We start from the raw sequence: 21,917 nt of genomic DNA, 5'->3' as shown, positions 1-21,917 counted from the left end.
TAGTAGTTTAAAAGTATAAAAACCAGCTAGAGTAATTCAAATGGAATTTGTTTTTAAATTTCAATTTTTTGGCTTCACAATCAGTTTTAAAAAATTGAGCAAATACAAAATAAACGTGATGAAAAGAAGCCATGTGTTTTAAGTTTAAATTCGAACTTTTACATTTTTTCAGGGAATCATAAAATGACAATATTTTTTGTTCACTTTAAAAAACGTTGACTATAAGTTTCACCTTTTTTAACTTAGGCGTAGTCTTCAGGCTTAATATATAAGCTTAGCACGGGGGAGGGGGTTCTGGCCGTCCTCATTTAATTTTTCGCGCTCCATTGACAATCGCCCACCGGACAACGCGTGGGAAAGTCGTGTACTCCATCCACACGGACATATACATTTAGTTTTACAACTAAAATCGAGCCGCGACGCGACACGCAACGCGCCGTAAATCTACACAAAATCTATCCGACCCAGACAGTTTTAGGATTAGTCCGTAGCCCAAGGCTCTGTTTCAGGCTTACATTTTCATGCTAAAATTTGAAAATTCAATATGAATAAATTTCTAATCCACGTGGAAATTTAACTAAAACGTTAAAAAACTAGAATTTGAAAAAAATATTTGAAGGATATCGTTAAAAAAAAATATTACTGTGCAAAATGTAGCCAAATTTTTTTTCTGACTACATTTTATCAACTATATTCTGGAACGAAATACTGCAGCTGGCAAAAAAATTGTGGACTTTTTTATGTAACCAATTTTAATTCAAGATGAAACGTTATTTCCATTGAAACCAAAATTTGAAATTCCAATGACGTCACTCACGTTATACTTTTCCAACAGTTCACAAAATCAGAATTGATCAATTGATATGTGGTGTCTATCCGTTTTTCAGGTTCAACAATGGCATGTTCAGTTTCAAAAAAACTGGAAAATGCAAATTTGCTCCGTGACTCCTGTGTGTGTCGTAAAGTGATCCCGTAGAATAGTTGAAACTTCTCGGCAGAGTTTATAAAAGTTGACGTTTTCGATTGACTTCTAACCCCCTCGCCCCCTCGACATGAGGTATCAGCAGGAATGCTTTGGAGATGGTTTTAAGGTATTTTTTTTTGGAATTTCTTGTCCAACTTGGGTTTTAACTTGGTTTTTGAGTCGATCTGTAATTTTTTGGAGTTCTGTCAAATTGTTCCAAATGTAGTTTCTGAAGACTTTTAAAGTTTTAGGAAATTTAGGAGAAGGTGAAGATTTCGGAAGCTTTTTGGAATTTTTAAATATATTTATGTAGACCGATTTTAGGGTGTTTCTAAGAAATATATTGAGGTTTTCGGATTTTCAGATATTTAATTTTTTTTCAGATATTTAAATTTAATATTTAATTTTTCGGCGTTTCCGTTTTCGTTTTTCTCAAAAAAAAAAACAACCGTGCAAAATTATGGCGGCAAAAATTTCAACTTCACTAAAAATATTTAAAAATAATATATTTACCTACTCCTGAACACCCTGAATAACTTGGAAAATCCGCAAAATTTTTAAATAAAAAAATTTGAACAAATTCTACAAGCCTACAAGTCTACAAGTACTCTTATAAATGTTCTATTCCATATTTCAGGATCCCTATTGCTTATTATTTCGTGATGCAATTGCAGCTATTCCACTGTTGGCTTTCTGGCTTCTCATACCTGTATTTGTACGAATTATTCGAGATAATGAGCCCAAGTTGCGAGCTCCCAAATATTTTTGGGCACATTTGGTGAGTTATAAATATATCAGTTTTTCCCAATTTTTTGGAAGTCACCAATAAAAAAATTGTTGACGTTTTTTCCATTTTTTTCTGGATTTTTTTGGAATTTTTCTTTTTCTAATTTCTTCCCAAGGCCTTAACGTAAGCCTAAATCTATGCCTATACATATGCCTAAGCCTGAGCCTAAAACTAAGCCTATGCCTAAGCCTAAGCCTAAACATTTGCCTATGCCTATGCCTATGCCTATGCCTATGTCTATGCCTATGCCTAAGACTAAGCCTGAGCCTAAGCCTAAGTCTATGCCTAAGCCTGGTCCTAAGCCTAAGCCTATGCCTATGCCTAAACCTAAGCCTAAGCCCAAGCTTTAGCTTAATTTTGTACTATCTGATTTCAATAGTCCTACCTGTTAAAATTAAAGCCTATTTCAAAAAATCCACTCAAATTGAACCAATTAAACTTTCAAATTCTGCTGATAACTTTTTTTGTGATTTTTTCCAGCTGTAGATTCTGTGCAAACAACATAAAACAAATAGATGATTTACCAAAAAATGATGATCATTGACACTATTTTGTAATTGATCATTGTTGATCATTGTCTGTGTTGACATTTTTCAGAATTTGAAAAATCCCAAGAATTTTCAGATTTTGCAAGTGCTTCTGCTCGTCGACAATGCTGTTTTCGGAGCACTTTATTTCAATCAAACTGATCATTTTTTGCCGCTTCTCCGATTTCTTCAAGTACTTTCCTACGTGAGTTATATAGGTGTGAAGAGCAAATAAAAATGAGCAGCACAAAAAAAGGGAATTTTTTTTCAGTGGAAAAGGAGATATGTGGTACATATCAGATTTTTCGTTCTTTCTTTTTGGAAAAGATTCTAAATTTCAAAAATACCCAGTCATTTTTCCAGATATTTTTTTGAACATTTTTTTTTTCGATTTTCGATTTTCTCCCAGTAAAAACCCTGAGATCTGAGCTTTTTCCCAAAAATAAAAAAAAACAATTCCTGAATGTTTTTGTGCTCATTTACCATCATCATATCAAATATCATATCATTTCTTGTAACTTGTGTGGGCGGTTCCAATGTATCATGTTACTACCGGAGGGCTTTCGAAACTTTCAAAAACATGAGCATTATGTTATGAAAGACTGGTGGATTTTTTCTTGGAATTTTCCAGAAATTTTTTATGACAAAAAATTCTTAAATTGTATGCAAACCTACGCCTAGATATCGTGCAATTTTTTTTTCAAAATCAATTCGTTTTTGTCTAAAATATACAGGGCGAATTGCCGGTTTGCCAACTTGCCGGAATTTTTTATTTTTGGAAAATTTCAGGTTTGCCGATTTACAAGTTTTTTTTTTGAAAATCACCGATTTACCGGAAATTTTCATTCTTGGCAAATTGGCGATTTGCCTGAAATTGTCATTTTCGCCAGATTGCCGACTTGCCGCTTGCCGAAATTTTTTATTTTTGGCAAATTGCTGGTTTTCCGATTTGTCGGAATTTTTTATTTTTGGCAAAATACCGGTTTGCCGAATTGCCTGAAATTTTCATTTTCGGCAAATTGCCGACTTGCCGCATGCCGGAATTTTTTATTTTTGGAAAATTGCCGGTTTGCCCATTTGCTGGTTTTTTTTTGTTGGAAGATTGCCGATTTACCGGATATTTTCATTTTTGGCAAATTGCCGATCTGCCGATTTGCCTGAAATTGTTATTTTCGCCAGATTGCTGACTTGCCGGTTTGCCGGAATTTTTTATTTTTGGAAAATTGCTGGTTTGCCGATTTGCCGGAAATTATCGTTTGCCGCACTAACAGCCTTTTCAAAACTTTGTGCCAATTTAAAAAAATTTTTTTTAGAAAATTAAAAAAAATGATTTTGTCAACTTCCGAAATTATAGTAGGAACTAGCTGGGTAATTACCAATTTTTATCTTTTAACCGAAGAAATTTCAAAAAAATTTTCACAATAAATTCTACTATGATATTTTCTAATTTTTAGCACCATATCCAGGTAGAGGTCATAGCATATTGTGCACAAAATGTCCATCTAGTTTCAAATTTCATACAAATAATACAGCAAAAAAGTATGGGGAAAAAGAGAGAATACAAGAAAAAGATTGAGAAAAATTGTGTAAAGATATTAAAATTTTTGATTTATAGACAATATTTTGCTCGGCGGAGCTCAATTTCTTGGTTTTTGAAAAAAAACTGATTTCAAATACTATTTTACTACTTTGGAACACCAGTAAAATTTTATTTAAAAATTTTTTAATTTTTATTTTTGCTTTAATGGAATTATTTTTGAATTTGAATTCCCGAGCAAATTTAATAATTTATTTCGAATTTTTCGGGCGCATTTTCAGTCATTTTTTTGAGAAGAAAACTTGGTAATTTATGAAAAAAAAAGGTTTTTTCATCTATCCGCTTTAAGGTTAAAATAAAATTTCGAAAAAAATTGCGGCAAATATAATAGTAGTGAAAATCAGGTAGCACTAGAAACAGAAGACAATTGAGCAGAAAATGATGATAAAATGATAAAGAATTTAAGTGATAACCCCCCGTAACCTCAAGTGAATTTTCAGATTTTTGATGTCAATTTTTAGATTTCTCTTGAAATTTGAAATTTTTTAAAAATGTAGTTGTTAAAAGTTATATATTAAATTATTTTTCGGGGCAAAAAGCTACGAATTTCTCAGTGTATATTTCAATTTTTTTAAAAATAGTATTCATCATTTTTCCGGCCCTTCTTTAAAAAAAATAATTTTTTTGTAACATTTTCCCCCTAACAAACTCCATTAAAATAAAAAATGCCAATCTTAAAAAACTATTACATATACTTTCAAAAGTTTTTATTGCTCCAAATGAATATTAAAAATGATTTCTTTTGTGTTTCCATAACAACTGAACTCTTCCGCATTCTCTCTTTTTTTTCGTCTTTTTGCTGTATTTTTCAGCTCTTTTCATGAGAAAAGAGACGCAGACATGAAAAGAAATAAATTGATACACATTTTTTGTACATATGATTGAAAAAAAGACAAGAAAAAAATGCGGGAACATATGAAAAAAGTCTGTACTTTTGTGAGAAATGTAGAGTTTTTTAAAGAGGGAATTTGATCAAGTTAATGTCTAATTGATTATATTAGTTTGACCAAATTTAACTTGAAGCTCAAAGTAGCCTAGAATGGAGCCTAGTATTGATTTTTCTCTCATCTGATCACTTGTACTTTTCATAAATTTTTAAACATTGTTGGAATTTTCTGTATAAATTTAATTAATTATTTCATTTAATATACTTCAAAAATACGCCAAAATGCCCGAGCACCAGAAAAATCGATAACAGGCTCCGCCCCCTTCTGCGTTCTTTTGCGTATTTCTATAAAAAATTTTAAGTACTCTTTGCCAAAACTTTTTTTTCGATAAATTCGGCAAATTAGCGGTTTGCTGATTTTTCGGCAATTTGCAATTCTGGCAAATTGCCGGTTTGCCGATTTGCCGGAAATTTTTTGGCAAATTCAGCAAATCAGCGGTTTGCCAGAAATGTTCAATTTTGGTAATTTGCCGGTTTGCCGATTTGCCGAAAATTTTTGGCAAATTTCGGAAATTTCCAATTTCGCCATTTTGCCAAAAATTTTCAATTCCGGCAATTTGCCGGAATTGAATTGACCAAAAATGTTCACTACACTCAAAATAATAAAACTGCGTGGCGTGTACTGCAGAAAACCTCATATTCAGGCCCCGCCTTTTTCTCGTCCACTCACGGAGAAAAGGCAAAAATTTGGGGACCAACCAATATCAGGCCGCCGACATCCTACGGGTTCCGCGCGCCGCTATGTTTAACTCGCTGTGGGCGTGGTGAGCTGTCTCCGCCCGCTGCGAGTTAAACATAGCGGCGCGCGGAACCCGTAGGATGTCGGCGGCCTGATATTGGTTGGTCCCCAAATTTTTGCCTTTTCTCCGTGAGTGGACGAGAAAAAGGCGAGGCCTGAATATGAGGTTTTCTGCAGTACACGCCACGCAGTTTTATTATTTTGAGTGTACATATTGGTAAGATTTTTTCCGGATTCAACTTTTAAAATTTGTTTAATTTTTTTTTTTAATTTTCAGCTGTATTTCGATGAAGCCGTATTTAAATTGAATTTAAAGAGTTTTTTTGCATATTAAAAAAAAATAATTTTCAGGCAAACTGCTGCATTTGGTTCAGTCTCTTGTCAAAACGTCTTCACTCAATCCATCCCTCATTTTGTCTCATTTTTCTGATTCTTCTCGTTTTAAAAGCAGTTCAGGTTCTGGTTTTAGTAAGTTTTTGAATTATTATTTATTCCAATATGCAAAAATTTTACAAAAAACAAAAGTGCCTATGCCTGCCTGCCTGCCTACCTTTAGGACTCGTCAAGTTTTGCATGGAATTTTCACTTGAGAAATTGTAATAATAAAATTGTACCAAATAATTGTGAATTGTAGAAATTTGTGTAAGCCTACCTAGGTAGGCAGGCATAAATTTGTGCCTGCCTACTTTTCAGGTATTCGAATCTACATTTGACGCCGGCGTCACTGCCGAATTTGTGCTTCTGATGGCTGAAACAGCACTTCTAGCAAGCTCCACAAAGCGATTAGGGGAGGATGTAACTTTTTTTTTAATTTTCTAAAAAATTTAAAATTAATCCCATTAACACTTCAGGAACAAAAAATCGAACAAACACCGGAAGAGAAAAGTTCATTTCTCTCGAAAATCTTCTTCTGCTGGCTGAATCCCCTTATCCGTGCTGGTGCAAAACAGCCACTTACCAATGAAAGTTTGCATAATTTGAACGAAAATGCCACTTCAGAATGGTTATATACACGGTGGAGAGCCGAATTTGATAAGGAAAAAGCGGGGAGAAGTGAGTTTCTTGGGAATTTCTGTATGTTTTTAAAAAATCTAATTATTTAGTAAATATAGAAAAAATAAAATGGGGGGGCAGATAGCTCAGTCGGTAGTGGTGGCCGCTAGCAGTCTGGAGGTCACGAGCTCAATTCCGGCCTCACCCCCCTAGGTTCACCCAGCCTCTATTGGGAAGTGGAGCAATCCACGACTGATTATCGGCCACAGTCCCCGGCTAGGACGTGGCTTAAATTACAGCGCAGAAGGATCACCACCAGGCAGTGTACCTGAATCCCAGATCCCCAGTGCATAGCACTTGAAGAACGGATCGTCCTTTAATCCTTTAATTTTTTTTTAATCCAGAAGTTGAAAAAAAAGCGAAATTTTTTTCGATTTTCTGATTTTCAAAAACATCGAAAAATCTTTCAAAAACAATTGTTTATATGAAAATATATTATTTGATTTTGTGGAAATCTAAAAATTTAATAAAAAAAGGTTTAAATCTAATTTTTCAATTTTCAAAAAAAAAATTAAAAATTCAGAATTTAAAAAAAAGATTACGTTTTTAAATATATTTTTCGAATTTTGAAAACATCAAAAAAATTTTTGATATGAAAATGAAATTTTTAAAGAAACCCAAAATCTGAAAAAAAAAGTCTACTGTTAAATTTTATACAAAATCTGTACACATATTGTACTTTGATTGGCATTTTCTGGTATTTTTGACTATGCTGAACAGTTTTATGAAATAAAAAAGAATGACTCCATATGATTTTCCCATACTTTTGAATTTTTGAAAAAATCAGCTTTTATATATTTTTATCTATTTTTAAAAAAATACTTCCGTACAAGCTATGTATCTAAATCTCTAAAATTTGAAAAAAAGTTTGAAAATGTTTTATTTTTTAATTTTTAATGTTTTAAATGATTGTAAAATGGAGGATTCAATTTTAAAAAGTCTACAAAAAATGAAAAAATGAAATTCGTAAAACCATAATTTCTGATTTTTTAAAGAATTTTTCCATCATTCGAATTTTTTAATCTAGAAAACAAGTTTACATTTTCCGGCAACTTGGCAAATCGGCAAATAGCCAGAATTTAGATTTTCTCGCAAGTTGGCAAATCGGCAGATAGCCGGAATTTAAATTTCCGGTTAATCGAAAAATTGCCGGAATGAAAAATTCCGGCAAATCGGCAAACCGGCAATTTGCCGATTTTTTGAATTTGCCAAAAATTTCCGGCAAATCGGCAAATCAGCAAATTGCCAGAACTGAAATTTCAGACAAATCGGCAAATTGCCGGAATTAAAAAATTCCGACAAATCAGAAAAATTCCGGCAAATCGGCAAACCGGCAATTTGTCGAATTTGCCAAAAACTTTCGGCGAATTGTGGTTTTGCGCATTTTTTTTTGAAATTTCAGAAGTTTAATATTAATCGGCAAAATTGTACTCATCCTATGAAAATACATCTATTTTGAAAAGTAAGCAAATTCTATGAAAATATCTAGAAAAAACGAGGAAAAAAATTTCAAAAAGGCATAGTTTTAAGTATTTCCGTCTTATAAAAAATTCCTCTAAAAACTTCCTGTAAATTAATATTCGGCAAACGACAAATCGGCAATTTGCCACAAAAAAAATCACAACAAATTTTTAAAAATTATTTTAAATACCTACAATTCCATCAAATTACAAATAAACACAAATAATTTACAAATAATTTCCAAAAAAATTCCAGAATCCGGAGAAACTTCAATAGTTTGGCCATTCATTCGTATCCAGCGTGCCACAATAATCACCCTAACTCTTGCCAGACTTACAGCTGACATTGTTCATTATCTTAATCCAATTCTTTTAAAGTAAGTACTTTTTGTCTGGAAATTATTCTAATTTTCTGAAACTTCGGACAATTAATCGACTATGTATCTCTTCACGACCAGCCATTGTCATTTGGTATTGCAATTGCTTGCATAATGTTTTCTTGCTCAACCACCAGATCGTTACTTCAAAATTATCAGGTATTGAATTTTTTTAATGTAAAAATTTCGATTTAAAGGTGGCTCCTTCATAACTTGAAATGGAAGAGTTTGCCGAACTAGGCCAGGCCATATCTGGGGTAGATTTACGGCGCGTTGCGTGTCGCGTCGCGGCTCGATTGTAAAACTAAATGTATTTGTCCGTGTGGAGTACACGACACTTTCCCACGCGTTGTCCGGCAGGCGATTGTCAATGGAGCGCGAAAAATTCAATAAGGAAGGCCAAAATCCCGTGTACCGAAATTTGAGACTTTACTTTTTTATACCCAAAATAGTCCAAAAATACCAAATTTCGTAATGGGACATTCTGAATTTTTTTCAACAAAAAGTTATGGCCGCTCAAAGTTTCGGAAAAAATGGCTTATTTTTGGCAACTTTTAAAAATTGAGCACCAACCGCAGCGACACCGAAAAGCTGCCAAATTTGAGATTTTAGCTAAAAATGGACTATTTTTTCCGAAACTTTGAGCGGCCATAACTTTTTTTTTGAAAAACTTTTAAAACGTCTCCTTACATGCAAAGTTTGGTAGTTTTGGACCATTTTAGGCCTAAAGAACACTTTTGGTACATAAGAAATATTTTTAGATTGCGGGAATGTGCCGTCAAGCGGTATACTATCAAACCGTACTCAGCAATGCAATTCTTCACAAAATCCTCCGATTAAGTCCATCAGCCCGGTCAAATCGAACAGCTGGAGAGATTCTTAACCATGCAGCTGTTGATATTGAAATTATTGTTCATTCTGTGCCTTATCTTCAGAATATGTGGTCGGTTCCGTTTCAGGTAATTCATACTTTTTGCTAGGTAATTTTGAAATTGTTATTTTTTTAATTTTCAGGTAACATTAGCCATGACAATGTTGGCCATAACACTGGGATGGGCGGCAATGGCTGGAGTTTGCATTATGATATTATTCATTCCACTGAATTTGTGTACTTCGAGATTTATCAAGTTGTCCCAACAGAAACAGATGAAAATCAAGGATGAAAGGACGAAGTTGTCTAATGAGGTACATGGTGTCAGAGTGTCTCATCTTGGATTGATCTACGTAGATCTACAAAAAAAGCGGGAGAAGAGGCACTGAGTTTTCAACTGATTTTGCATGGTTAAGAACGTGCTGACGTCACATTTTTTTGGCCAAAAAATTCCCGCATTTTTCGTAGATCAATCCGTGATGGGACAGCCTGACACAAAACTTTTGTCAGAAATTTTGAATCTGGCGCCAAAGTTGTTATGAGAAAATTTGAATTCCCTTTCTTTGAAAAAAATTTTTAATTTCCCCCCAAATTTAAACCTTTTTTTTAGAAAATTTGAATTTCCCGTAATTTTTTTTTTGAGAAAATTTAAGTTTCCCGCAAAAATTGATCTCAGAAAATTTGAATTTCCCGCCAAAATCGTTTCTCAGAAAATTGAATTTCCCGCCAAATGCATTTTAGAAAATTGAAATTTCCCGCCAAAATTATTTTAATTAAAATTTGAATTTCCCCCCAAAATTGTTTCTCAGAATATTTGCTTTTTTGCGCCAAAATTATTTCTCACAATCAGAAAATTTAAATTTCCCGCCAACCTTTTTTTTTAGTAAATTTGAATTTCCCGCCTAAATTAATTCTCAGAGAGTTTAAATTTCCCGCCAAAACTTTTGTCAGAAAATTTGAATCTAACATCAAAGTTGGTATAAGAAAACTTGAATTTCCCGCCAATCCTTTTTCCGAAAATTTAAATTTCCCGCCAAAATTGTTTCTCAGAAATTTTAAGTTTGGCGCCATTGCTACAAGAAAATTTGAATTTCCCCCAAAAAATTATTTGAAAAACTTTGAATTTCCCGTCCAATTATTTTCAGAAAAATTTGAATTTCCTGCCAATCTTTTTTTTTTAGAAACTTTGAATTTCCCGTCAAATCATTTTCAGAAAAATTTGAAATTTTGGGTTAAAGTTTTTCTTAGAGCATTTGAATTTCCCAGCAAAATTATTTCTCAGAAAATTTGAATTTCCCGCCAAAATTATTTCTCAGGACATTTAAATTTTCCGAAATTATTTCTCAGAAAATTTGAATTTCCCGCCAAAATTGTTTCTCAGAGAACTTGAATATCCCGCCAAAATTCTTTTCAGAAAAATTTGAATTTCTCGCAAAAATTGTTGTCAGAAAATTTGAATTTCCCGCCAAAATAATTAAATATCCCCAATTTTGTAGATGTTAAACGGAATCAAAGTTGTAAAACTCTACGCCTGGGAAGAGTCATTCGAAGACCAAATAAACCGCCTTCGTGCAAAAGAGGTGAAAATGCTCCGAAATGTGTGCATTTTGAGTCGAATTGTCGACGTTGCAAATGCGGCAAGTCCCTTCTTGGTAGCAATCGGATCATTCACATGTTATGTTTTATGGTCTCCAGACGAAAATGGACTTACTCCGTCTGTTGCATTTGTTGCACTTACTATATTCAATCAATTGAGACAGCCCATGAGAATGGTGGCCAATTTGATCAATACTTTGGTTCAGGTAAGTTGGAATGGAATCTTCTATTTTTTTTTGTTTTTTTTTCTACATTTTCGTCAATTTTAAAACTATATAACTATATTCCAAAACTATATTCCAAAAAAAAGTTACAGCAGCTGACATCTGACAGGTTTGTTTTGAGCCGATTTTCTAAAATACCTTGGGTGTTTCAAAACAGACCCGCCTGATGTCAGCTGCTCTAGCCTTTTCTGACATAAAATTAAATAATTGGGAAATTGAAAAAAATGTAGAAAAATTCTTTGGCAACATTTTGAAAGTTGGAAATATTTCAAGAACTACCATGGGTTTTGAGATATTTCCGTAAAACCAAAGTAAAAGAGAATATTAAAAATTGGCCATATTTACAGGCCCGTGTATCCAACAAACGTCTCCGCCAATTCCTGAATGATGAGGAGATGGAACGAAAAACGGAAGTTGCTTTGGGAAATGCTATTGTATTCAAAAATGCTTCGTTGAATTGGAAAGGACCACAGAATCCGCCGGTTCTTAAGGATGTAAGCTCAAAAAAAACCGTGGGCGACCAGTGGTTTTTTTTTCGGCAAATCGGGAAATCAACAAATCGGCAAAATTCCGGAATTGAAAATTCCGGCAAATCGACCAACCGGCAATTTGCCGATTTTCTGAATTTGCCGAAAATTTCCGGCAAATCGGAAATTTTCCAATTCGCTGAATTCGCCGAGCATTTCTGGCAAACCGGCAAAACGGCTAACTTGTCGATTTGCTAAATATGCCGAAAATTTCCGGCAAATTGGCAATTTGCCGATTTGCTGAATTTGCCAAAATTTTCGAGCAAATCGACAAATCGGCAAAAAGACGGAATTCAAATTTCCGGCAAATCGAAAAATTGCCGGAATTTGAAAAAATTCTGGCAAATTGGCAAACCGGCAATTAGCCGATTTTCCGAATTTGCCAAAAATGTCCGGCAAATCGAAAAATTGCCGATTTTAAAAAATTCTGGCAAATCGGCAAACCCGCAATTTGCCGATTTTTTGAATTTGCCAAAAAAAGTTTAATTTCTCTAAACACTTCCGGCACATTGATGTTCGGCAAATTGGCATTTGTCGAAAATCAAAAATTCCGGCAAATCAGCAAACAGGCAAATTGCCGAAAATTTTTGGCAAATTGTGGTTTTGCACATTTGTTTTGGAAATTTCAGAATTTAAATTATTTTTAAATATTTCCACATCTATTTTGAAAACTAATCAAATTCTATCCAAATATCTAAAGAAAACGGGCAAAAAATTTCAAAAAGGCACAATTTTTAGTCCTTCTGTCATATAAAAAATCCCTCTAAGCACTTCCGGCAAATTAATGTTCGGCAAATCGGAAATTTGGCGAAAATCTAAAATACCGGCAAACCGGCAAATTACCAATTATTTAAAATATCGTTTCAGCTCTCCGCCACCATCAAACCAGGCCAATTAATTGCTATTGTTGGAAGTGTTGGAGGTGGAAAATCATCACTTTTGAGTGCAGTTCTCGATGAAATGGTCCTTCTGGATGGGCGTGTCAAAGTGGGCGGTTCGATTGCGTATGTGCCCCAACATTCGTGGATTTTCAATAAAACTATTAAAGAAAATATTCTGTTTGGAAATGAGTTGAGCAATTATTTTTATGATCAAGTTGTTGGTTCATGTCAATTGAAGACGGATTTTCGACATTTTCAACAAGGAGAGAATACGATGGTCGGCGAAAATGTGAGTCTTTTTTTGGTTGGGGATCTTGAAATTTACTGAAAAGGGTGAATTTTGATTTTCCATGGCTCATAAAGATGGGCGTCAATTTTGGCGATTTTCTGAAATTTCATGGGCAAAAAATGGACAAATTTGCCAAAATTATGAATTTTTGAAACTTTTGTTGCAAAAAATTTCAGTTTTCAAGCTCCATATAATTGAGACCAGGCAAATCGGCAAATTGCCGGTTTGCCGGAAATTTTCAATTCTGGCAACTTGCCGATTTTCCGGAATTTTCCCATTCTGGCAATTTGCCGATTTTCCGGAAATTTTCAATTCTGGCAACTTGCCGATTTCCCGGAAATTTTAAATTCTGGCAATTTGCCGATTTCCCGGAATATTTCATTTCTGGCAATTTGCCAATTTACCGGAAATTTTCAATTCTGGCAATTTGCCGATTTGCCGGAAATTTTCAATTCTGGCAACTTACCGATTTGCCGGAAATTTTCAATTCTGGCAACTTGCCGATTTTCCAAAATACTTCAATTCTGTCAATTTGTCGATTTACTGGAAATTTTCAATTCTGGCAATTTACCTATTCGCCTGAATATTTCAATTCTGACAATTTGCCGGTTTGCCGGAAATGTTCAATTCTGGCAATCTGCCGATTTCCCGAAAATTTTCAATTCTGGCAATTTACCTATTCGCCTGAATATTTCAATTCTGACAATTTGCCGGTTTGCCGGAAATGTTCAATTCTGGCAATCTGCCGATTTCCCGAAAATTTTCAATTCTGGCAATTTGCCGATTTCCCGAAAATTTTCAATTCTGGCAATTTGCCGATTTTCCAAAATACTTCATTTCTGGCAATTTGCCGATTTTCCAAAATACTTCAATTCTGGCAATTTGCCGATTTTCCGGAAATTTTTAATTCTGGCAACTTGCCGATTTGTCGGAATTTTTCAATTCTGGCAATTCGCCGATTTTCCAAAATACTCCAATTCTGGCAATTTGCCGATTTTCCAAAATACTCCAATTCTGGCAATTTGCCGATTTCCCGGAATATTTCATTTCTGGCAATTTGCCAATTTACCGGAAATTTTCAATTCTGGCAATTTGCCGATTTCCCGAAAATTTTCAATTCTGGCAATTTGCCGATTTTCCAAAATACTCCAATTCTGGCAATTTGCCAATTTACCGGAAATTTTCAATTCTGGCAATTTGCCGATTTCCCGAAAATTTTCAATTCTGGCAATTTGCCGATTTTCCAAAATACTCCAATTCTGGCAATTTGCCGATTTCCCGGAATATTTCATTTCTGGCAATTTGCCGATTTTCCGGAAATTTTTAATTCTGGCAATTTGCCGATTTCCCGGAATATTTCATTTCTGGCAATTTGCCGATTTTCCAAAATACTTCAATTCTGGCAATTTGCCGATTTTCCAAAATACTTCAATTCTGGCAATTTGCCGATTTTCCGGAAATTTTTAATTCTGGCAACTTGCCGATTTGTCGGAATTTTTCAATTCTGGCAATTCGCCGATTTTCCAAAATACTTCAATTCTGGCAATTTGCCGATTTTCCAAAATACTCCAATTCTGGCAATTTGCCGATTTCCCGGAATATTTCATTTCTGGCAATTTGCCAATTTACCGGAAATTTTCAATTCTGGTAACTTACCGATTTGCCGGAAATTTTCAATTCTGTCAATTTGTCGATTTACCGGAAATTTTTAATTCTGGCAACTTGCCGATTTTCCGGAAATTTTTAATTCTGGCAACTTGCCGATTTGTCGGAATTTTTCAATTCTGGCAATTCGCCGATTTGCCGGATATTTTCAATTCTGTCAATTTGCCAATTTGCCGATTTTCAGGGAATAACACTATCCGGAGGTCAGAAAGCTCGAATTTCACTCGCAAGAGCCGTTTATCAAGACAAGGACATTTATCTACTGGATGATCCATTATCAGCAGTTGATGCACATGTTGGAAGAGCTCTTTTCGATAAAGTTATTGGGCCGGATGGGCTCTTAAGATCGAAGACTCGAGTTTTGGTGACCCACAATCTACAGTATACAAAATATGTGGATACTATTTATGTTATTGAAGGTATGGTGCAATGTGACCAAATTTTTAAATTAAATACTCCAAATCATCTTCCGCACAAACCTGAAGTTAAGACTAAGCCTGAGCCTGAGCCTAAGCCTGAGCCTGAGCCTAAGCCTAAGCCAAAGCCAAAGCCTGAGCCTAATTCCTAAAAACCTAATCGGCTTCTTTCAGACGGCCAAATTGTGCAACACGGATCCTTCGAAGACATTGCATATGTAGATGGACCATTTGGAAGACTTTGGTCTGAATGTGAAAATTCGGATGAAGACGTGGCTGATGAAGAAGCTGAAAGTTCGGAAGCATCTGTAACACCACCTGTACCTGTGTTAGAAAATGGAGATAATGGCGCAATCGAGAAGAGCAGTCAAATCGATCGGACGAATTCACATTTTTCGGAAAAATCTAGAAAATCTGAGGAGAAGCCCCAGAAAGTGGAGAAAAATGTGGAGAATGTGCAGTTGGGTCGAGTGAAGAAGAGTGTCTATCAGCTTTATATCAAAACTATGGGAATATTCAATTCCTCAGCGTTTTTGATATTTTTCATTGCTCATTTCACAGTCATGATTATGAGATCTCTTTGGCTATCTGATTGGTCAAATGAGAACGCGGCGATTAAGAAAGCGACCTTGAGCTCCGTGGACTATTTGAATTCAACGAGTTCGGTTGATGGTCCAGTCAGTGTTGAGACACGTTTGATTGTTTACGCAGGATTCGGAGGATTGGAAAGTGAGTTTGCGGGGTTTTATGGAGAATTTTTTAGCAGCAATCGAAACGTGGCCTTTTGAATATGTAACTTCAAAAAAGATTAGAGGCAGAGGAGCACTTTGAACTAGAAAAAAGTTCATGAAAATGCCTGAAACAGGATTGTGTGGAAAATTTACCGAATTTGCCGTTTCCCGGGCTCGGCAAATTTGGCGAAATGTCCGAGCACCAAAAATGTCAAAAATGTGGATTTGCCGAATTTCCCGAGCACGGAAAATGTCAAAAACGTGGATTTGCCGAATTTTCCGAGCTCAACAAATTTGCCGAATTTTCCGAGCTCAACAAATTTGCCGAATTTTCCGAGCTCAACAAATTTGCCGAATTTTCCGAGCTCAACAAATTTGCCGAATTTTCCGAGCACGGAAAATGTTAAAAATGTGGATTTTCCGGATTTGCCGAGCTCGGCAAATGTCAAAGTTGTCGATTTGCCGAAATTGCCGAGCTCGGCAAATTTGCCGGATTGCCCGAGCACGGAAAATAGAAAAAAATGAGGATTTGCCGAATTTCCCGAGCTCGGCAAAGTTGCCGAATTTTTTGTGCACGGAAAATATGAAAACTGTGGATTTGCCAAATTTTCCGAGCACGGAAAATGTCAAAAATGCAGATTTGCCGAATTTCCCGAGCTCGGCAAAGTTGCCGAATTTTTTGTGCACGGAAAATATGAAAATTGTGGATTTGCCAAATTTTCCGAGCACGGAAAATGTCAAAAATGCAGATTTGCCGAATTTTTTCGCGCTGGGCAAATTTGCCAAATTTTGCGAGCTTGGCAAATGTCAAAAATGTGGATTTCCCAAATTTCCCGAGCTCGGCAAATTTGCCGAATTTGCCGAATTTGTCGTTTGCCGAGCTAGGCAAATTTGTCAAATTTTCCGAGCACGGAAAATGTCAAAAATGCCGATTTATCGAATTTCCCGAGTTCGGCAAAATTTGCCGAATTTCCCGAGCACGAAATATGTCAAAAATGCGGATTTATCGAATTTCCCAAGCTCGGCAAATTTGCTCAATTTTCCGAGCACGGAAAATATCAAAAATGCGGATTTGCCGAATTTCACGAGCACGGAAAATGTCAAAAATGCAGATTTGCCGAATTTTCCGAGCTCGGTAAATTTGCCGAATTTTCCAAGCACAGAAAATATCAAAAATGTGGTTTTGCCAAATTTTCCGCGCTGGGCAAATTTGCCAAATTTGCCGCTCACCAAAAGCTTTGCCAAAATTTTCACATCTAAAAAAAATTTTCAGTGCTCCTACTTGCTCTGGCCTTTACCGTTCTCACAATCGGAAGTCTCCGAGCTTCCTATGGACTCCATTCTCCATTAATTCATGCTCTTCTGGTTGCTCCGATCTCATTTTTTGACACAACTCCAACTGGAAGAATAATCAATCGATTATCAAGAGTAAGCTATGATTGAGCAGATTTCCAGAAATAACCATCATTTCAGGATCTCGACGTAATCGACAAGCTTCAGGACAACATCCGAATGTGCACACAAACCTTACTCAATGCTTGCATGATCCTTGTACTGATCTCCATCTCAACTCCAATTTTCTTGGTTTGCGCGGCGCCTTTAATTTTGATCTACTACTTTGTCATGATCTACTATATTCCTACATCGAGGCAATTAAAACGTCTGGAGAGTGCTAATCGGTCACCGATTTTGTCAACGATTGCTGAATCAATTCATGGTGCAAGTTCAATCAGGGCGTTTGATAAGGTAGGGGAAAAGTTGCGTCCACTGTATTCCAGAACTTATTGTGCGGAAACGCGCTTTACGGCTGATGCCGGCTGCAAGAAATTCCGACCCGTAAAGTGTCGGCTGCTAACAGTTTCTACCTGTGAGGCGTCGGGTGCAAGAAACTCTGACCCGTAAGGTGTCGGCTGCTTAGAGCTTTGACTTCTGGCGTGTCGGCTGGTTACATTTTCGACCTGTGAAGTGTTGGCTGCAAGAAATTCTGACCCGTAAACTGTCGGCTGCTAACAGTTTCTACCTGTGAGGCGTCAGCTGCAAGAAATTCTGACTCGTAAACTGTCGGCTGCTTAGAGTGTCGTCCTCTAAAGTGTCGGCCACAAGAAATTCTGACTAGTGAAATGTCGGCTGCTTACAGTTTCTATCTGTGAGGCGTCGGCTGCAAGAAATTCTGACCCGTAAACTGTCGGCTGCTAACAGTTTCTATCTGTGAGGCTTCGGCTGCAATAAACTCAGGACCTTAAGGTATCGGCTGCTTACAGCTTCGGCCTCTAAGGTGTCGGCTGCAAGCAAATCGGACCCGTAAGATGTCGGCTGCTAATATTTTCTACCTGCGAGACGTCGGCTGCAAGAAACTCTAACCCGTGAGGGGCCGGCTGCTTAGAGCTTCGACTTCTATCGTGTCGGCTGCTTATAGTTCCTACCTATAAGGCATCGGCTGCAAGAAATTCTGACCCGCAAGGTGTCGGATGCAAGCAATTGTTAACCTAAGGTGTCGGCTGCTTACAGTTTAAATATCTAAAGTGTCGGCTGCAATCAATTCTGACCCGTAAGGTGTCGGCTGCTCAAAGTTTCGACCAGTGAGCTTCCGGCTGTAAGCAATTCTGACCCGTAAGATGTCGGCTGCTAACAGTTTAGACTAGTGCGCTGTCGGCTGCAAGAAATTCTGACTCGTGAGGTGTCGTCTGCTTGTAGTTTCGACTAGTGAACTGTCGGCTGCAAGCAATTCTGACCCGTAAGGAATTGTCTGCTAACAGTTTCAACCCGTAATTTGTCGGCTGCAAGCACTTCTACTTCTGCCATGCATCATGCCAGGGTACAATGGGGTTACTGTAGACAAACTTTTGCAATTGAACACCCCAAAAACCCAATACTCGATTTTCAGACGGAACGCACGACTACAGCTTTATCGACAAATGTGGATAAATTTGCACAATGCCGTTATCTATCTCATATGTCAAATAGATGGTTAGCCACTCGACTCGAATTACTCGGAAACACGTGTGTACTCTTCGCCTCTCTATCAGCCACACTCTCTACTAAATATTTTGGGCTAACACCCGGAATGGCTGGACTATCAGTATCATACGCTCTAACCATCACCGAAGTTTTGAACATTTGTGTGAGAAGTGTCAGTGAAATTGAGTCGAATATTGTGTCAGTTGAACGAGTCAATGAATATCAGAAGCTGGAGCCAGAAGCTCCATGGAGAATCGAAAAAAGTTTGGAGAATGAGGAGAAGTGGCCGGTGAAGGGGAAAATCGAGTTGGATGGTTTTTCGATGAGATATCGAAAGAATTTGCCGCTGGTTTTGAAAAATATCGATTTGAAAATTGAAGGAGGTGAACGAATCGGAGTCATTGGGAGGACGGGATCCGGGAAGAGTTCATTGACTATGGCATTGTATAGGTACGTTTTAGAGCAGGCAAAGGCAGGTAGGCACAAAGGTAGGCATGTAGGCATGATCAAGCCTGTCTACCTACATATTTGCGTGCGTACCTACTTACAAAACTACCTATATCTAAGTGCCTGCTCGCCTGCCTAACTAAATAATTGCATACCTAACTAACTCTGCCTACGTGCCTGTCAATCTGCCTTTGTACATGTTTGTATGCCTGCGTACCTACCTAGGTGGCTACCCCTATCTACGTGCCTACAAACATGCATGCCTACCTAGTTAAATACTGCATACCTAATTACGCGCCAAACCCTGCCAACATGCCTACCAGCATACATACATGCGTGCCGACCTACAGGCATGCCTGCCTACCTACGTGACTACTTTTGCCTTTGTGTCCACCTACGCGCCTAACTCTGCCTACGTACCTGTCAACCTACTTACTTACCTATGCACATATGTACGTTACCAAGTCAGGTAGGCACAAAAGTATGTGTGTGCGTACCAAATTACAAGGCTAACTCTATCTATGGGCCTATCTATATGATGGCTACCTACCTACCTATGCAACTGCTTCTGCCTGCGTGCCTACCTACATGCATGCCTACCGCTTTGTGTGCCTAACTACTAGTCTAACTATTCACATACTTGTCAAGCTACATGCCCATTTCTGCGTGCGTACCTACGTGACTGCTACTGCCTACGTGCCTATCTACGCCTATCTTCAAACCTACCTTGATTTCCAGAATGATCGAAGGAGAATCCGGCACCATAAAAATTGATGACGTGGAAATCGATACAATAGGCCTTCATCAGCTCCGCTCCAAACTCATAATTATTCCACAAGAACCAGTCGTCTTCTCAGGAACTCTCCGATTCAATTTGGATCCTTTCAATCAATATTCCGACGATCAAATTTGGAATTGCTTGGAAATTTGTCAATTGAAACAGTTTGCACAGGAAGATGACAAGACACTGGATCGATATATTGCAGAAGGTGGAAAAAATATGAGGTTTGTTTTGAGGTGCAAACGCGCTCCACGGCAAAGTGGAGAAGTTCCGCCCCCCACTCGTTGGGTCTCGTTAGGTATTAGCGGCAAAGCCGCTTTGTGCTGTGTCGGCAATTGCCATTTTTTCGGCAAATTGCCGGTTCGGCAAAATTCGGCAAATATGCCTATTCGCCGGTTTGCCGATAATTTTGTTCAATTCTGTCAATTTGCCGATTTGCCGGAATTTTTCAATTCTGGCAAATTGCCGATTTGTCGGAATATTTCATTTCGGCAATTTTCCGATTTACCGAAAACTTGAAAGAACTGAAAACGTTTGAATTTACGGTCAAACGATTTTTCCGGCAAATCGACAAGTTGGCACATTGCCGGAGTTGAACATTTCCGGAAAATCGGCAAACCGACAATTTGCCGATTTGCCAAATTTGCCGGAAAAACGGCAAATCGGCAAATTGCCGGAATTGAAAATTTCTGGCAAATCGGCAAGCCGACAATTTGCCGATTTGCTTAATTTGCTTGCTCAACTTATAGTAGCGGAGCGTGTTAATTTGTCAGTGGAGCGCACTTTCACCGGAATTTTAAAAATGTTTAAAATTAATTGTTGTTTTCAGCGTTGGCGAGCGTCAACTTCTCTGTCTGTGCCGCGCGTTGCTCCGTGGAGCCCGTATAGTAATATTGGATGAAGCAACTGCGTCCGTCGATACAGTAACCGACGGAATTGTACAAAGAGCCATTCGACAGCATTTCCCACAATCAACCACCATCTCAATAGCTCATCGATTGGATACTATTGTAGATTCTGATAGGTAAAGTTCTCAAATTCCAATGATCCTTTAAACTTTTTTTTGTTGCAGAATCGTAGTATTAGATGCTGGACGAGTCGCCGAATTCGATACGCCGTCGAATTTGTTGTTGAATCCGGATTCTTTGTATTCTCAACTATTAAATGAGAAAAATAGAAAGCAGTGATCTTTAAAAAAAAATTTTTTTGTTGGAATTTCAATAAAAATTTGATAAATATTCAACGGTTTCTCTAGAAAAATATTACGAGAATGCGTATTGCACAACATATTTGACGCGCAAAATATCTCGTAGCGAAAAGAAAACTACAGTAATGGTTTAAATAAGACTACTGTAGCGTCGATTTATTGCTCGAATTTTGGAAACAAAAGGCGGTGCATGTCGATTTACGATTTACGACTTTGTACGTGGAAAAACGTGAGTTTGGCTCAGGAGTGGACGGAAATTGACGTTCGGCAAATTTATTTTCCGGCAAATCGACAAATTGCCGGAAACTCCTATTTAGAACATTCATAGGATACGTACAATTTTGCGGATTAAAATTGAAATTTCCAGGAACAAAAAGGGCAAAACCACAATTTGCCGGAAGTTTTCATATCCGGCAATTTGCCGAATTGCCTGAATTTTTAATTTCCGGCATTTGCCGATTTTCCGGAAATATTCAATTCCGACAATTTGCCGACTTTCCAGAAATTTTCAATTCCGGCAATATGCCGATTTGCCGGAAATTTTTGATTCCGGCAATTTGCCGAATTGCCTGAATTTTTAATTTCCGGCATTTGCCGATTTTCCGGAAATATTCAATTCCGGCAATATGCTGATTTGAAGGAAATTTTCAATTGCGGCAATATGCCGATTTGCCGGAAATGGTCAATTCCGGCAATATGCCGATTTGCCGGAAATGGTCAATTCCGGCAATATGCCGATTTGCCGGAAATTTTCAATTCCGGCAATATGCCGATTTGCCGGAAGATTTCAATTCCAGCAATTTGCCAATTTGCCGGAAATTTTCGATTCCGCCAAATTGCCGATTCGCCCGAAAAATCGTCCTTTGATTTGGCT

The 21,917-nt window shown here is 37.1% G+C and overlaps 1 protein-coding gene and 1 non-coding gene across 2 annotated transcripts; one reads left to right on the top strand and one right to left on the bottom strand.

Annotated features, from left to right (window-relative positions):
• The first annotated feature begins 1,046 nt into the window (after nucleotides 1–1,046).
• Nucleotides 1,047–21,098, top strand: mrp-8 (Multidrug resistance-associated protein 1). Its single transcript, NM_067197.5, has 21 exons — nucleotides 1,047–1,091; nucleotides 1,602–1,742; nucleotides 2,376–2,483; nucleotides 5,912–6,028; nucleotides 6,254–6,355; nucleotides 6,412–6,613; nucleotides 8,330–8,450; nucleotides 8,498–8,609; nucleotides 9,212–9,409; nucleotides 9,465–9,635; nucleotides 10,818–11,123; nucleotides 11,489–11,635; nucleotides 12,536–12,838; nucleotides 14,688–14,922; nucleotides 15,094–15,648; nucleotides 16,924–17,078; nucleotides 17,124–17,396; nucleotides 18,535–19,058; nucleotides 19,794–20,060; nucleotides 20,666–20,860; nucleotides 20,909–21,098. Exons 1-21 carry the CDS (start codon nucleotides 1,053–1,055, stop codon nucleotides 21,021–21,023), a joined length of 4,386 nt encoding a protein of 1,461 aa, NP_499598.2. The 5' UTR covers nucleotides 1,047–1,052; the 3' UTR covers nucleotides 21,024–21,098.
• Y75B8A.53 lies at nucleotides 1,928–1,979 on the bottom strand. The gene has a single exon (NR_052798.1). It is a non-coding gene; the product is annotated as an Unclassified non-coding RNA Y75B8A.53 (non-coding RNA).
• Nucleotides 21,099–21,917: the final 819 nt, after the last annotated feature.

This window comes from Caenorhabditis elegans, chromosome III (assembly GCF_000002985.6).
Source record: "Caenorhabditis elegans chromosome III".
Lineage (NCBI taxonomy): Eukaryota > Metazoa > Nematoda > Chromadorea > Rhabditida > Rhabditidae > Caenorhabditis > Caenorhabditis elegans.
Note: the sequence above shows the minus strand (reverse complement) of the source record. Positions and strands in the feature narration are given on the sequence as shown.